Source organism: Macroventuria anomochaeta, assembly GCF_010093625.1.
Source record: "Macroventuria anomochaeta strain CBS 525.71 unplaced genomic scaffold BU25scaffold_13, whole genome shotgun sequence".
NCBI classification, from domain to species: Eukaryota; Fungi; Ascomycota; class Dothideomycetes; order Pleosporales; family Didymellaceae; genus Macroventuria; species Macroventuria anomochaeta.
This window is the reverse complement of record NW_022985374.1, coordinates 642,672-657,760: the sequence shown is the minus strand read 5'-3', so window position 1 is coordinate 657,760 and position 15,089 is coordinate 642,672. Positions and strand designations below refer to the sequence as shown.

Below are 15,089 nucleotides of genomic sequence, written 5' to 3'. Positions count from 1 at the left end.
TGGGTGTAATCACGCCGTGGAACTGGAGGTGGTTTGGGAAAGGATGATAAATACTTTCGCTCGATGTCAGAGGAGGCCTGTGAATGGCAATCGATGGTAGGTGATGGATGTCTTGATTCGTTGTGGTTGGTCTCCGTAAGGGAAGCCATAGTAATGCTACATGTCTATCTGTTCGACTGCTTTTCGCAATGTCGCTGGTATATCTTCAAATCATGCCTCGTTCCACGTTTGTGGACTACGCCGTGCTATGCAAATGTGAATCGCTGTATAACGCCTTCCAAAATCCCAAAAGCACAGATCGGCAAGCTGCCGTCAAGTCGTGTCATCATATCTAATCCGCCTCAGGGGCATCAGGCGTCTGTGGCAGACCCTGGCTCGTCGCTTCCGGGCTTGTTTGCGTCTCGGCGACCTCTGTGTTCGATTGTGTCTTCGTCATCTCGGGACACAGCTGTGTCTCAGTCGCACCAGGACAGGACTCTTCTGCTTCGATGGTGTCTGTGTTTTCGTCGTTGTTGCCAACAACCTCCTCAATCATTGAGGCAAAGTCTACAGTGATGCCGCCAACAGTCATCTTAAGCATGGCGGTCGCACCAGTACCGTCAGTCATATCTGAGCCCCCCTTGATATCGTTGTCGATATCAAGCATGATAGCGTCGCTGTTGAACATGTTTGGATCATTCCACAGTCCAACAGACGATGTGTTGGGATCCTCGTATAGATCGAAACCAAGACCCACTATGCCATCTTTCACCGGTGAACTCGATGCGGGCATGTCGCTGGACAGGAAATGGTCGTTAAAAAGGTCTGAGAACTGCGCACCACTAGTGCGGCCAGGAGTGCCGAACACGGGAAAGGCGGAGAAGTCGATGGCTTGAGAAGGAGACGAGTTCATGGCATCAGATAACATCGCGTTGAGCTGCCGAGTGAAAGGGGTCTCCGGAGCAGCTGTTGCAGGACGCATGGTCCGCGGCGTAAAAATGCTTCTTGACGGTGTCATCACTTGGTTGACGTCATCAGCGCTCCGTCTTGGGGTCAATGGCAAGCGACGACGAGAGCCTGGAGTAGGAGTTTTGAGGATATCTGGGAGAGCGTCGTCCTTCTTTGGGGTGAGTTTCTTTGGAGTGGTCTTTGCAGGGCCCGGAGTCTCGAACAAGTACGCCAGATCGTCGTGTTCCTCGTAGGGCGCCGGTGGTGGGCAGTTCTCTTTGTCGATTTCGCCTTCGTCTACAGTCATTGACGTTGGCAGATCAGGTTGGGCGGGTGTGGCGGGCGGAGCAGTCGCAGTAGGCACTGCATCCACGGCTGGCACATCTGGAATGTCTGGTGCATCTTGCGCAGTAGGTGTTGCAGGCGCATCAGGCGCGACAGGCACGATGGGAACACGTTTGTAAACATTCATCGCCGGCTTGGATGGTATGCAATCATCGAAGCCGAGACCTTGCGAAACGCAACGTCCGCATGGTCGCTGACGATCGCACCCTCTTTTACGTGTCTTGCATCGCTCGCATCGCGGTTTCTCCGGTTCATCTTCCTTGTTATCAGTAACATTGTCAAGTGATTTGACTTCGCCATTCTTGCGTGGGGAAGGGAAGAGTAATCGTCGGGTAGGTCTGGGGGTCAGGTCAGGATCGACGTCTACTGACGAGTCTTTGTTCCTTCGGAAACCCGCCGGACTAGACTGGATGGCTCGCTGCAACGCAGCTTCAGCCTCAGCGCTAATGCGGGCCTCATCTTGACTTGTAACATTGTCGTTTGTTGGAGGGCTTGAGGCGCGTGGCCTGGCGGACGGTGGCGGCATATCTTTGTCAGCTTGACCATCGAAAGATGCAACATCTGCCTGCTGTTCCTCCGGACCCATAGCGTCCGAGTGTGGTATGACGGCATCCGATGCAATGTCATCATTCTGACACTGCGATTTGCTGCGTGTACTTGGTACACGCCTCCTACGAGGGGCTGCCTTCGAAGCTGCCTTTGAAGGTTTGTCCCACATGCTTTGTGGACGTGATTTGCCGTTTTTGACAAGCCATAGACCACAAGGGTTGCATAAGTTCATTGGCTCGTAGATGTTGGCCAGCTTCTCTTCGTTCGTGATCTTGTTCCTATAGATGCGATACATCGGCTCGCCGCCTTTTTCTGGATCTGTCTCAATGACTTCGTAAGCCACAATGCCAGTAGGTGATAGCACGATTCCTTCGGGTGTACCAAACTCGATGCGAGTATATGGCTTCCTCCAGGTCGGAGTCTCGATCTCCCCACAGTTGTGACAGTGATCCGGCATATCTCCACTGGCAAGTGCATTCTGGAGCTTCTCCTTGATATACTTCTTCCGCTTGGCGTGTGACCCGCTTCGCGGAGCTTCAGGTTCAATGGGTGTGGACTCGGATGGCGTAGGAGCGTCTGACATTGGTTCTGCAGCACCAGACCATGTGTGGGATCTGGGAAGACCCCTTGACTTCGACGCTTTAGGTCGTCTTGCTGGGGCATTTGGTGTAGCTTCGCGACTGTAAATTTGCACTGCGGCTTCACTTTCGGGGGAGCCTTGAGAAAATGTGGAATCTGGCGAGCCGGCTTTCCCAGTCGTTTGCGTTGGCTCGAGGGGAGGGAAAGGGAAGGAGTCTGTAGGCGGCTGTCGTGTTCTCACAAATGGCGCATCGGCGTTCGAACGTTCCTGTAGGGTGTGTGACCGAGGCAGGCCTGGCGCTTTCGCACTTGAAGCACCCGACCGAACAGGCTTTGTTTTGCCCGTCTCGAGTTCGATGCTCTGTGCGACCTGCTTGTAAGGATCACGTGTGAAAGACCTCGGGGGCGGAACGTAGGTTTGCGGCAGCCGCTCTGTGGGCCCTGGAGTGACCTCTTGCCAAGGTTTGTGTGATCGGTCGTAAGGGGTGACCTCCATCCGAGCAAGCTGCTTGCGGCGTCTCGTTGTGTCTCTCGCCGCCTCTCTTTTTGCGTTTCTCGCTGTTAGGTCACTGCCATCCGGTACTCTACTGCCGTCCTCGATGTTGTCTTCCTCTCTGCTCAACGGCACGTCACTAACGAAGCCCGAGTCCGTCAACAGGGGGAAGGTTGGCAAAGTTGGGCTGGAGGGCGTAGGTGAGGTGCGTTGAGAGACTATGGGCGGCGAGGACGGTATGTCTCTGGGCGTATCATCAGGACTTCCGTCTCTATCGTCGTCGCCTGAGTCTGCAGCAGTGTCGGAAAAGGCGCTCGCGTGGTATGGTGATATGTATGGCCGTCCTGCATCCATAGACCCATGGCGCAAGGCGCTTGGGGCTGGTAGTCGTCGCGACTCTCGTACGCCAAAGGCTCTGTCGCCTGGCCGCGGCGTTGGCGCGCGAGGGTGCATCTCGGCGTCGGCAAGATTAGAAGCCGTGTTGGCAGCAATCGGTCTGTGGAGCCAGACGGATGAGGCCGTGGCGGCGGTCTTGTGCAAAGAGTCATTGCGAGCTGTCAGCGGTGTGTTGCGAGGTCTCGTTGCCTGGGTGATGCGTGCCCGCTTCTTTGGTGGCCCGTCCTCCTGGAGCTCGATGATATAATGTGGATCAGCCGGGCACTGCTGTGAATGTGTCGACATTTCACTTCGAACCGATGCTCGCGAGGAAGGGCGGGGCTCGGGGTTGTATGGGACATGGCGGAAGGAGGCGATGCTGTGGGCGGGACTGGACGCTCGTGATGGCTGAGACATAAAGGATGCGTTGGATTGCTTGTAGAACGAGTCGGTCCGGACGGGCTCCTGGGACGGACTGTGGCGTGTGAGCATCTGGTGGAATGGCTCGTAGCCACCAGTGGAAGAACGGTGCGGAGGCTGTGCAGGGGTGTTCGGCCCCGGTTGGGCCAGCTGACCAAGGGTGGGATTCTCCTTCAGAAAGTCGGACCACGCGGTGTAGTCGAAGCCTTCGGGCATCATCTGGCTCAGGCTGTGATAGCGCTCCATGTTCTCCACATACTCCTTCTGCATAGACGTAGGCACAGGCACGAGCTTGAGCTTCACCTCCAACGTCTCTTTGATACCATTCGAGAAAAGGCCGAGGATGTTCTTGCACACGCGTCCAGTGACCATCGTTTGCGAGTCCTCAGCGGGAGCGTTGGGGGTGGCTGAAGCGGAGGCGAGGATCCATGAGAGCATGCCTTGGCCGACTAGGGGCGTTTCGTACTCGGAGAAGTCGTATGCATACACGGTGTAGTCGTGGCCCAGTCTGGCAGTGAGTTCGGGACTATGGCGGTGAGTACTGATCGACGAAGCGCTAGCACACCGTCTGAGAAGCATACCTAGCAGCGACGATGGCTTGAATGCATGTCTTGAGCTCAATGACACCAACCTGGGTGTCCTCGTCAAGAGAAACGACAGGGATGCTGAGGGCATTTGGCAGACGTGCCAGGCAGTTTGATTTGTTCTGATCGTCGAACGTGTAAAGCACCTTCACTATAGGGTCCCTTTGGTTAGACAGAAGCCATCAGCGGTGCTAGACATGCTTGCCTCGCATTGGACGACGCGGTATATCGCCCGTGTTGCCGTCGTCGTTGGCAGCAGGCGACGCCGGCGTCTGCTGCAGCGCACCGTTCCCCACGGCCATGGTGGATGGAGTCGCCATGGCTGCCTACGAGTTGACCGAGGGCAGGCTGGCCGTGCTGTGGAGAAGGCGAGGGGTCGAGGTCGAGGTCGAGGTCGCGTTATGAAGGGGTGGAAATCGGGATCGCGGGATCCACACTAGAGAACGCGAGGTTGGGCGATCATCGCTCGAGCACGCGACGTGAACCGCGCGACGCGAATAAAGCTCTCGAAGACCGGATAGTGATGTCATAAAAGGTTCCGTGGAGGCCTTGGCATATTTTCAGGTGCAGTAGAAGCTCCAGCAGGCAGCTTCACGCGTAGAGACAGAGACTGAGGGCGTGACGGCGTCGCAATGACGATGTGGTGGTTCCTCAAAGAGAAGCACAAGCGCGGTGAGGTGCGACGCGTTGATTGGTGCGCAGGGCTGACAAAGGTCCCCACTATTGTCTTGGCGTCGAAGCTAGCTGACTTCAACTTCTTGCCTGACGCCTACAACCGCCGAAACGACTCCATCCAAGCGCGTTGCCGTGGTATCCTGCTCTTGTATAGCTGGTCAGTCCCTCCCGTCCCGTCTGTGCGTCACGTGCGCTGGGCTTCAGGTCTTTGCGACACCTCTGCGGCCGGCACACGGCCCTCCTTTGCGAGCAGCAGCTGCAACAGCACCTGCTAACATACTTCAAGATCCGGTCGTCGCTTATACATCGCATACCCTCAGACAAACCTCATAGTCCGACAGGATGGTTGACGCAAAGATTCAGTGCGTGTAGCCCCTCCCCCATCAACCTGCATGTGCTAATCCATCACAGGGAGCTTCTGTCGAAGCCGCGGTCAGAACTGACGTGTGTATATTCTGCGCCCTGAACACGTGCATGAGACACTGACATGTGTGCAGCGAGTATGAAGTCGCCCAAGTCGAGGAGCACGAGCTCACCACCGGACCCCTCTCCATCCTCCAGACCGCCGTTCGCTCGCGCACACAAGTCCTGATCTCCTGCCGGAACAACCGAAAGATTCTGGCCCGCGTTAAGGCCTTCGACCGTCACTGCAACATGGTTCTCGAAAATGCAAAGGAAATGTGGACTGAGACCCCGCGGCTAGCGAACGGCGCCCAGGGAAGGAAGGTCAACAAGGACCGTTTCATTTCGAAGCTGTATGACACACTCCATTCTTTGTTCTGCTGGCTGCTCACTTTTGCAGGTTTCTTCGTGGCGACTCAGTCATTCTCGTTCTGTTGTCTTAAGCGTATGGGGAGCACGGCGGTGGCAGATCTGGGATACGACATCGATCACGATCTTGGAGTTTGGAATGCATTGAAAGTTACATATCGATCGCACCGCCAGCGAGCACCACCGAACGAATCAATCAAGCGATACCCTCCACCTTCACTTCTTCAGTCCCTCACTCAGGCCCAACAGTAGTTCAGCGAGACCATGAGCACCAGGATCTGGAACCTCCTGGAACCCTTGGCCTCCAACGTACACGGTTCTGCCTAAGCTCGCTTTCATGCCCTTCGTACCCTGCGCGCCCGTCTGTGCGGCTGCAGCAGCCTCGTCGATACTTCCAGTCCTCGACAACGTTTGGACAAAAGGATGTAACGCGTCGATCAATGTTCGATCTCCGGGCTGAGCAGGTGTGTATTTGCCAAGCGCTTTGAGGGATGAATCAAGGGCTTTGGCCCAGATCTCGGGAGTGACTGGTCCCGGGGACGAGGGCGCATTTTGTCGCAGTCCGTGGGCGAGCGCATTCAAAAAGATGGCATAAATGGCACCAGAAGTTCCGTCCATGGACACCTCGACCACCTGGATGATGTTGTTGAGGAGGAGCAGGACATCGTCGGTGCTCTTTGCTGTTTCCAGCATCTTGAGAATCGCTGTCCTGTGTCAGTCTAGGCAACAGACCACGTGATGGGCAACTCACACTCCGCGCCACGCTTCAAGCCAATGCCGCAATCTCCGTCGCCAACTATTGTGTCATACTTTGTGACGTCCGGCTCAACCGAGATGAGTCTTTCTAGTGCAGTCTTCAATGCTGACTGAGCTTGTTTAGGGTCAACTGACGAATGGTTAGCACTGCGCAACTCAGACATCTGCCCGTGTAACGTACCCCTCAAAGTGCTTGGCTGGATCTCCTCAGCATCTGTTTGCTTTTCCTCTTCTGCTGCCTGTCCTCGCTTTTGCCAGGTGCCGCTGCTAATGGCTGCAGACCAGCCACTCGCCTCAGCAGGTGCATCTAGCAACTCTAGGAGCGAAGGACCACCGCCGAGATGCATATCAGATACCTTTAGTAAACTGATGCTGAATCCCAGACCGTTCAGACTCGTCATGAACGTTCCTGATAGTATCCTGACGGGCTTGATCTTAAAGCTACCCTCCAGCTGCTCGACAACTTCGTTCGTGATACCTCCCAGTTCCAGTGGGCTCACACCACCGAGATTGTTGACTAGGAGCACGACCTCGTCTTTCTCGTTGATGCTAGAGAAGCTGCGGTCGTGATCTGCGGTGTTCAAGCAATGCTCCAGCATCGTCTTTACCAGCCCTGGCAGATCAGTCGACTTCCGCTCAGACCCAGCCTCGTTATGGATACCCATGCCAATTTCAACCTCACCCTCTTTCAGCTCGTCATCCTCAGGCTCCCTGCGCCCGGGAACATGGACGTGCGATAACGAACTCCCAATCGAGACAGTGTTATCAGCAACAACCTGCGCGACCCTGGTAACATCCTTCAAACTCGCCCTACACACTGTGAGCCCTCTCCTCCCCAACCTTCAAAAGACAATACATACCCTCTCGCTGCCAACGCACCAGCAACTTTCTGCACAAGCACCGTCCCCGCAATCCCCCTCCTCCCCACCTTCCCACCCTTCGCCCTCCCCACGCCAGCATCATCCCCCACAACAACCATATCGACTTCTATCCCTGCGGCCCTGGCCTTCTCAACTGCCATTCCAAAATTCAGCACGTCCCCCGTATAGTTCATCACCACAACCAATACACCTTTCTCCTTACTCACGCGGTGCAGAATGCATCGGCGCACTTGTTCGGCGGAGGGCGAGGCGAAGATTGTGCCGGCCACAGCGCCGGAGAGAAGGCCGGGACCGACAAAGGATGAGAAGGAGGGTTCGTGGCCGGAGCCGCCGCCGGAGACAATGGAGACCTGGGGGTGTTAGTTGCAGGCCAGATTTATTACGAGAGTGTGAGAGTGTGAGATGTGTAAGTACCTGCGATTTGGCATTTTTGGTGTATATGATCTTATTTTCGATGTCGCACCGGACAGAGGGATTCGTGCGGGGGATCGAAAGGAGTGCGGTCTTGACGAGGTGGGTTGGGTCGTGGATGAAGTGTTTTGCTGGGTGTGCTCAGTATTAAACTCATGCGCGCTGCTGGATGGCGTAAAGGTAGTTTCGTACATGACATCTTGACGTTTATATTGCTCTTGCTGCTCTCCACTCAATCCAGTTCAATTGAAGTCAAGTAAGTTCTCAAGGAGACGTCAAAGGAGAGTTGAGGAATCAGGACATCTTCAATTGATCTGTGCACATCACCGATCCCTCGACCAAACGATCCAGACTCCTTCGCGTATCCATGCGGAGCAAGTCCGACTGTGCCTGACCCGTCAACAGCTTGAGTGGGGTTGTTGACAGGAGCGTGAGGGGTAGCTAGGAGCTCTCCCCGCGTTGCCGGATGGCCCGAATAGGTAATGGAGGCTATACCTGCCTCTTTGGGCCTCCCTGCTGTGTCTCAACAACGTGAGTTTGTTGTGTCCTGATTTTGTTATTCTTAAAGGCACTTGCGTCGAGAAGTTTTTTACTAGCTTGTACTTGTAAAAAAAAACAGCCTTCTGAGGTTTTGGAGGCTCTATCTGCCGAAATGAAGCTGGTGGCTTTGACTGCCTGTTGTGGAAAGGTTTGGCACCCATCAACAGAAAGTAAGGAGCTTCAAAAAGGTGTCCAGAACATAGTGACCTCTAGATAATGTGGCAAACACTGAAAACGTCTTCCACCTTCATAGCCTTTGCGTCAAACCACAAGTCACATTTCACCTGCAATGTTTTTGAACTTTCGGGCAGTCTGTGTTACGGAGTTCTCGTCAATTCATGTTTCCTTAAGTCATTATAGTAATCAATTAAACCTTCCGTTTTTTTTTTCGAAAAAGCTGCAGACACTCCAAACATCCCACTGCAAACTTTGAAAGATCTCAAGGCCCGTACGTAGCCTTACCAGGTACGAAGCTTCGAGCTCCAGGATTCAACACCTTGCCTTTTCGCGCACCAGAGAGCACCGATGCATCAGATGCCGGTGACAATACAGACGACTCTACCTCATCCTCGTACTCATCATCACTGAATGCTCCAGGGTCTTCATAAGTCAGTGATCTGAATGATGCGGGTAATGAAGAGGATGAAGGTTCTGACGGCGACGAGCATGCCGAAGAATTCTTATCAGATTCGGCTAGAGTCGAAGTCGTGGTCAGAGCACCCCATGTTGAGCCGCTGCCGATGCCTGTAACGGATAGAAGTGTGGTCAGTGGTGAATTGGTAGGCGTCGTTAGTTTGGACATGGAAAGGGTCTGTGCGGTCAATTGTGTGGCTGGAAGAAGGAGGCGATTGGAGGATATAAGAAGAGAGAGTGGGTAGTGAAGTGCATGACGTTGTGAATGAACAGATATGCGCATGTGATGTGAGTGACTTGATGGATATAAGCAGTGAATGGCACATATTAACCAGTCGACGCATCAAATGAAAGAGGTCGCCGTGGTCATATAGTATGCTCATATGTTCATACATATGAAATGCGACGCAATCTTGCTGCTGTTTCGCCAACGAAATCTGCTGAGCATTAGCATGGGCAGAGAAATCCACAAAGTTTCGTACTTACATCTGACCCATCCCCTCAGCACGCCAACTTCAAGCGACCAGCGCTCTTCCACCACGTCCTCACATAACAACACACTGCACACCACGTATATTGTTTGTACTCCCTCCCACGATCGCCACCGTAGGTGCTTGTACCGACAACCCGATTCGTGCAGACTTGACTTTCCACGTGTTTGTTCTTACAGCCTTATCGTGCCCATCTTGCGAGTCAGTGGAAGTTGCGGGTTCGAGAGCGGTGCACTCTAAGGTCGGTGAAGAGGTCGTTGTCGTTGCGGACATCGCTTGAACGTGGTTTTCGACGGAGCTGTGAATGTGCTCGAGGGACGTGAGAGGAGTGGACATAGTGCTCAAAGATGTCGTGGCTGGTCCTGTAGCTGTGGTCGTAGACGTGCGTAAAGAAAAGACCGCGGCGAGGACGGTGGTTGGTTCTGGGAGTTGTGCCATGGCGTATGTTCGTGAAAGATGAGTTCTGAAATTTCTTGGAATGCGTACGATCGGTTGGGATCGAGCGAGATGTCGATGTACGTACTTTGAGATGTGTGGGTTCGAGAGTGTAATGAGATGCTGGGTTTTGGTATACGGGATCGAAGTCGAGACTGCTGTAATTTATATCGAGCCTGACATCTACCGACGGCCTTGTGATATTGTTACAGACTGCCATTGTCGTCTAGAGTATCTGCCTCTGGTGCTGCTACCATTGTTCTTCGTTTGACACGGCGACTGGGTAGGCGAGGTGAAAGCGGATACTAGGGGAACAATAGCTTGGCCACACGAAGGTGAAGACGGGACGTTCGGGAATCTTTGCAGCAGATACGTAAGACAGCTTGCTGATTGGGCCCTCCGCTGATGTTCGAATGTCGTGAATCTCGTAGTGATGATTGGGTATAATAGGTCTTCAACATTTCTTCTAGCCCAACATACTCCTCTTGCGACCCCTCAACCTCACACCTTCCAGCCTCTTCAATACGCTTTTAGCGCCCTTGTAGCTCTTGCCGTATTCCTCCAGTACTTCGTGGAACAGAGGTTCGGCAGCAGGATGCGTGGCCGAAAAGGCGCGTTCGAGAACGTACAGGTCAACTGCACGGTCCTCATCTTGGATCGTCGAAGATGTCAGACCAAAGTCGATGAGGTAGATCTCGCCAGCCAGCGACTGGTGCGCGGGGGCTGTAGGCTCTTCCTGAGGTATCTCCAGCGGCGGAGGCTCCTCTCCGTTCATCGCCGCCTCGCGCATAGCACTCGTTGTCATCCTCCCTGCCGGTCTCGTGCTTTCACTCTTTTCTTCATCTGGGACTCTCAACATCAGATTGCTCGTTGTGAGATCCCCATGACAGACTCCCAGCTCGTGCAGCTTGCCAACTTCCCTTCCTACCCTTCCCATCAAGTCCATAATCTCATCCTTCTCAACCCCTCCCGCACGCGCTAGTTGTCGCACATCGCCGCCCTCAGTAAACACCCGCTTCTCTTGCTCCTTGGCCTCCTCAGCCCACGAATCCAGGACTCTCCGTATCGTCCGCCCATTCACGTACTCCAGCACCAGCCACCCAGCATCGGCGTCGCAACCTAGCACACCAGGCACATTCACACCTTCACGCTTCACGCGTACTAAGCTCCTAGCTTCGGCAAGAAGGCGCGACTTTGTGAGGCGCTTGTCGAGGTTGGGATGTCGGTACGGCTTGGGTGGGCGGTATTTTACGACAGCGGGCGTTGAGGGTGTGAGGAAGCTGGTTTTATAAACAAGTGCTTCGGCGCCTTGGGTTATCGGTGTAAGCGCATCTTGTGAGAAGGGCGGTGGAAGTGTGTGGAGTGGTCGGTCTGTAGGTGGGTTCGGTGGAGGAGAGATTGCGGGGACAGGAGCGGGCTCTGTCATTGTGGGCGCTTCTCTTGACGTGTAGGGGTGCGTGAATAATTCTGGTATACGGAACTGGCGAGATGACTGCTATTCAGGCGTATGCGCGTGTATTGATAGATGTGGTGTAGATGTCTGGAATTTTCGTGTACACCTTGATGATGGACGCTGCTGCCCCGCGTCACTTTTCCAGCGTGCCCCTCAACACCACGCAAAATCTTCCACAACACGCGCGAACCCATCATTCCTTCCATGATGGAGTCCACGTTGTATGTGCCGCAATGCGGCTGCAGTGCATGGTTCGCAAGACCCCTACAATTCAGGGCCTGATGCAGAAAGAGCTATTGAATCTGGAAGGACTGAATCATACAATTTCGGACTAGTTTGATAGCTGCACATCATCATAAAGCGACAACCTATCTGCACTTCAGTTTCAACTTTTGAATTTGATGCACCGCTGATGCTGGATCGCCTAGCGACAGCGTTCAGCAGTCGAAGCTACGCACGTGCTCACGCGTTCATTGGTCGCGCCTAGACCTTCACTTCACCGTCACTTTTACACTCAACAACATCGAATCGCTAAATCTGCGAAACGCAGCAGAATCAATCTTATAGGGTGCCAGCGCGTGTATAGACTTCACAAACACAATGTCACGACCTGCTGCAAGGAAGGCAGCGCCGAAAGGCGAGTACATCGAGACAGTGAGTGAATAGCTCCGTTTGATGTTTACCTTGCAAATCGTGTCAGCTGCAAAGGTCTTGGAACATGTTATGTTGCCCTGTCATTTCCAAGTTATGACTTGACGTCTCAATGTGTTCGTTGTCACGAACTACCTGCGTTCTCCTTCCCGTTCAAAGTCTACGCTCGTGAATCAGTACCTCCAGTGACGATCTCTAACCCCATCTCAGGACTCAGGAAACAAAGTCTCCCGGCGCGCCGCCATAACCGGAACCGCCAACATCACTCTCGGCGGACGCACCGTCATAATGGCCGACGTCCAGCTGCGAGGCGATTTACATCCCACAAGATCCGCACCCTCACAATCTGGACGCGAAACAACACCTATCAGTATCAACATCGGCCGATGTACAGTCATCTCGACAGGCAGCGTGATCAAGCCCCCAGCGAGGATAAGTAGAGGGCAGGTGCATTACTATCCCATGAAGATCGGGGATAATGTGTTTGTCGGTACATGCTCCGTCACACCTCTTTGATGGTTCGCGCATTTGTGCGTTATGCTTGGGAAGCTGACCGTTCTATAGGACCAAACAGCACCATATCCGCCATCTCCATCTCATCACACGTCCACATCGGCGCCAATGTTACTATCCAACCCTTCGCCATCATTAAAGAAAACGTCAAAATTTTGCCTCACGCCGTGGTGCCCACGAACATGGTCATTGCTTCTGGGTCGGTAGTGGGTGGGCAGCCTGCACGTATTGTTGGCGAGGTGGGAGAGGGCTGGGGTGCTGGTGGGGGAGGAGCCGGAGGTGGACTGGGCGTTGGTGGTGGTGGAGAGGAGAAGTGGGTTGAGGGTGGTGACCTGAGGGAGTTGGTGAGGAGTATCAAATAAAGCAATATGGGATGGCATCGGGTCGAGGTGCAGCGTGCGGGTTGATTTCGATAATATGTTCACGTGTCTTTAAGTGGCATGAGAAACTATCTCCTTTCCATACAGTCATTATCATCTATACTTTAGTGTCAAGATCGCTTTCCATGCTGTGATTTTCTCCTTCTCAGCCACTACTTCGAAAGCGTCCGGTATCTTGTCGTGTAAAGGAGCCTAGCCAATGGTCGACAAGAGCGTCTCGTACTTCTGCTTCCAGTAGGCAGTGTCCACACCAGCAGCGCCCACACCGTTGGACTGAGAGGCTTTGGCAGCAGCGAGCTGGTGCTTGAGGTCGGTGATCTGTAGTTCCTTCTCGCGAGCATCTTGTCGGTGCTTCTCGGCCTCCTTGTATGTGGGCAGCATGTCCTTGTACTCCTTGTAAGCGCGCTGGAGGTTGTCAGTACCCATGGAACTAAGTATGTGAAGAACAAGCATACCTTGGCCAACTTAGTCCAGTCTGCGAGTTCAGCCTCCAGAGTGTTCTTCTTCTCCTCAAGCCCCTTGACCTTCTCCAGAAGAGCTTTTTCGTTGCTGACAACTGGTGTGGCATCCTTGGGGGCGAGCTTGGCCTTGAGCATCTGCACTTCACTCTGCGCGGCCTTTGCATCATCTTTGGCGTTGTTGAGTTGCGAAGCAAAGCTGTCCAACTGCTTGATCAGATCCTTCTTGGCTTTTGACAGTTCTGTGTTTGCCTTCGCAAGCTCGGCAGCTTTCTCTACCCTGGCTTGCAGATCGGCGTCCTGCTTCTGAAGACGGTCGACGTCAGCGGTGAGTGTTTCCATCTTCTTGGTCTGATCATTCATCCTCTGTAACACGTTGTCAGTATCGTGTCTACATTTGCAAGGATCCTGATGCGGCATACCGTGAATGCCGCCGCATGCTCTGAGGCTTGCTTGGTGTACTTGTCACTGAGGTGACGGTTCTCCGTCTTGAGCTTCTCGAGCTCCTTCTTGGCGGTACTCTCTCCAATCTTCAAGGTGTTTACTAGCGTGTTGAGCGAGGTCATCTTGTCTGTCTCTTTCTGCAGCTCCTCCACCTTGGCCTGAAGCTCTTTGGTGAAACGATCGGTCACCCTGTGCTCGGTGTTCTTCAACTGCTCGAGCACGTCAGTGGTCGTCTTGCGAAGAGTCTCATTCTCCGCCTGCAGGTTCTTCTTTGAAGTCACGAGCATCTCAAGCTCCTTCTGCAAGGCATCGGCGGTCTTAAGATCTTCAGCTTTTCTCGCGGTCTCCTGCTCCAAAAGCTCCTTATACTTATCGACCTCGGATCGAAAGTTACCCTTCTCGAGCGTAAGCCGTGAGACACGCTCTTGGAGGCCCTCCAGCTCCTTAAGTTTCGAGCTAGTCTGCGCCTTGTAGTGCTGGAAGGCATCCTGCTGCTCAAGAATCAGGCAGTGCTGTGTGTTGACCTTCTTGTGTTGGAGATTCAGCTCTTCTTGAGTCTCACGGATGGTCTCGTTCATCATTGACGAATGGTAGAGGCTCATATTGTCACGCTGCTTCTCTATGAACTCTGGCAGAGCGGCTTTGGCGTTGTTTGCGGCTTCGAACAACTGTTCGAGCTCCTGCCAAAGGTTGTCGACCACTTCTGAGCCAGGTGTGGACTCACGAAGGAGGCCCAACAGCTGATGAGTATTCGTGACGGCGCTAGACACTGCTCTGGAAAACTTGGTATTGTGCTCATCGACCTGCTTCTTCAAGGCTGCGCCCTGCTCGACGGCAAGCTCCGCAGCTAGCGGTGTCGCCTCGAGTGTGGACCCCATGGCGGCAATCTGCTGCTTGGTCGCGACAGTGGTTTCTGGAGTGGAAGGAGCAGAGATGCGTACCTCAGATGCTGCCGCAAGCTGTGTCTTCCTCTGAGCGGGGCTGGCGTACTTTGAGAAGCCGAGCGCCTTTGGACCCTCGTAGGTGGGAGATGCCATAGCTAGCGGTGCCATTGCTGCGGACGTTGGCTGGCTGCGTGTCAGTAAATGATCTACGGTGAACACTTAGAAAGGTAGAGTGCTCTGGAGTGTTCAGTACCTTCGGTGAGCAAATTTTGTGGGAGCCTCGATACACAGGGTCCTGGCGGTGAGTTAGCAAGACTATTTTACTGTCTGGTGAGAGCGAAAGACTGACCAAGATATTTGCAACATTGAGCGGCCGTGCGGTGTTGGCTTGATGTTGTTGTAGGTGAGAGAGCAAGCTCTTGGCATGAAAAAGGGCAGTCA

General features: G+C 53.8%; 5 protein-coding genes across 5 annotated transcripts; 2 read left to right on the top strand and 3 right to left on the bottom strand.

Moving 5' to 3' along the window:
- Positions 1 to 108: 108 nt before the first annotated feature.
- BU25DRAFT_410111 (uncharacterized protein) lies at positions 109 to 4,859 on the bottom strand. The gene is made up of 3 exons (XM_033706205.1): positions 4,478 to 4,859; positions 4,270 to 4,423; positions 109 to 4,214 (listed from the first exon to the last, which is right to left on the bottom strand). Exons 1-3 carry the CDS (start codon positions 4,572 to 4,574, stop codon positions 332 to 334), a joined length of 4,134 nt encoding a protein of 1,377 aa, XP_033562739.1. The 5' UTR covers positions 4,575 to 4,859; the 3' UTR covers positions 109 to 331.
- A 218-nt stretch (positions 4,860 to 5,077) lies between these two features.
- BU25DRAFT_37944 (small nuclear ribonucleoprotein Sm D2) lies at positions 5,078 to 6,115 on the top strand. Its single transcript, XM_033704193.1, has 5 exons — positions 5,078 to 5,104; positions 5,268 to 5,309; positions 5,359 to 5,391; positions 5,445 to 5,702; positions 5,750 to 6,115. Exons 2-5 carry the CDS (start codon positions 5,290 to 5,292, stop codon positions 5,790 to 5,792), a joined length of 354 nt encoding a protein of 117 aa, XP_033562738.1. The 5' UTR covers positions 5,078 to 5,104; positions 5,268 to 5,289; the 3' UTR covers positions 5,793 to 6,115.
- BU25DRAFT_490653 (dihydroxyacetone kinase) lies at positions 5,845 to 11,382 on the bottom strand. The gene is made up of 7 exons (XM_033711505.1): positions 10,346 to 11,382; positions 8,769 to 8,906; positions 7,770 to 7,897; positions 7,335 to 7,705; positions 6,656 to 7,284; positions 6,470 to 6,604; positions 5,845 to 6,422 (listed from the first exon to the last, which is right to left on the bottom strand). Exons 1-7 carry the CDS (start codon positions 11,289 to 11,291, stop codon positions 5,935 to 5,937), a joined length of 2,835 nt encoding a protein of 944 aa, XP_033562737.1. The 5' UTR covers positions 11,292 to 11,382; the 3' UTR covers positions 5,845 to 5,934.
- A 451-nt stretch (positions 11,383 to 11,833) lies between these two features.
- BU25DRAFT_391346 (trimeric LpxA-like protein) lies at positions 11,834 to 12,844 on the top strand (the record flags this gene model as incomplete). Its single annotated transcript, XM_033704606.1, has 3 exons — positions 11,834 to 11,972; positions 12,180 to 12,459; positions 12,534 to 12,844. Exons 1-3 carry the CDS (start codon positions 11,919 to 11,921, stop codon positions 12,842 to 12,844), a joined length of 645 nt encoding a protein of 214 aa, XP_033562736.1. The 5' UTR covers positions 11,834 to 11,918.
- A 210-nt stretch (positions 12,845 to 13,054) lies between these two features.
- On the bottom strand, positions 13,055 to 14,801 carry BU25DRAFT_430833 (uncharacterized protein; the record flags this gene model as incomplete). Its single annotated transcript, XM_033708625.1, has 3 exons — positions 13,055 to 13,267; positions 13,318 to 13,686; positions 13,743 to 14,801. 3 exons carry the CDS (start codon positions 14,799 to 14,801, stop codon positions 13,055 to 13,057), a joined length of 1,641 nt encoding a protein of 546 aa, XP_033562735.1.
- Between the last annotated feature and the right edge of the window lie 288 nt (positions 14,802 to 15,089).

Excerpts from the sequence above, each read along its gene's own strand:
- BU25DRAFT_490653 (XM_033711505.1), bottom strand. The coding sequence starts at position 11,291 with ATGACAGAGCCCGCTCCTGTCCCCGCAATCTCTCCTCCACCGAACCCA. Across the intron at positions 7,706-7,769 it reads CCAAAAATGCCAAATCGCAG|GTCTCCATTGTCTCCGGCGG; the intron begins GTACTTACACAT and ends TAACACCCCCAG. Across the intron at positions 7,285-7,334 it reads GGTGCGTTGGCAGCGAGAGG|GGCGAGTTTGAAGGATGTTA; the intron begins GTATGTATTGTC and ends CACAGTGTGTAG.
- BU25DRAFT_410111 (XM_033706205.1), bottom strand. The coding sequence starts at position 4,574 with ATGGCCGTGGGGAACGGTGCGCTGCAGCAGACGCCGGCGTCGCCTGCT. Across the intron at positions 4,424-4,477 it reads ACCGCGTCGTCCAATGCGAG|TGAAGGTGCTTTACACGTTC; the intron begins GCAAGCATGTCT and ends GGGACCCTATAG. Across the intron at positions 4,215-4,269 it reads CAAGCCATCGTCGCTGCTAG|TCCCGAACTCACTGCCAGAC; the intron begins GTATGCTTCTCA and ends TCACCGCCATAG.
- BU25DRAFT_37944 (XM_033704193.1), top strand. The coding sequence starts at position 5,290 with ATGGTTGACGCAAAGATTCA. Across the intron at positions 5,310-5,358 it reads ATGGTTGACGCAAAGATTCA|GGAGCTTCTGTCGAAGCCGC; the intron begins GTGCGTGTAGCC and ends AATCCATCACAG. Across the intron at positions 5,392-5,444 it reads AAGCCGCGGTCAGAACTGAC|CGAGTATGAAGTCGCCCAAG; the intron begins GTGTGTATATTC and ends ACATGTGTGCAG.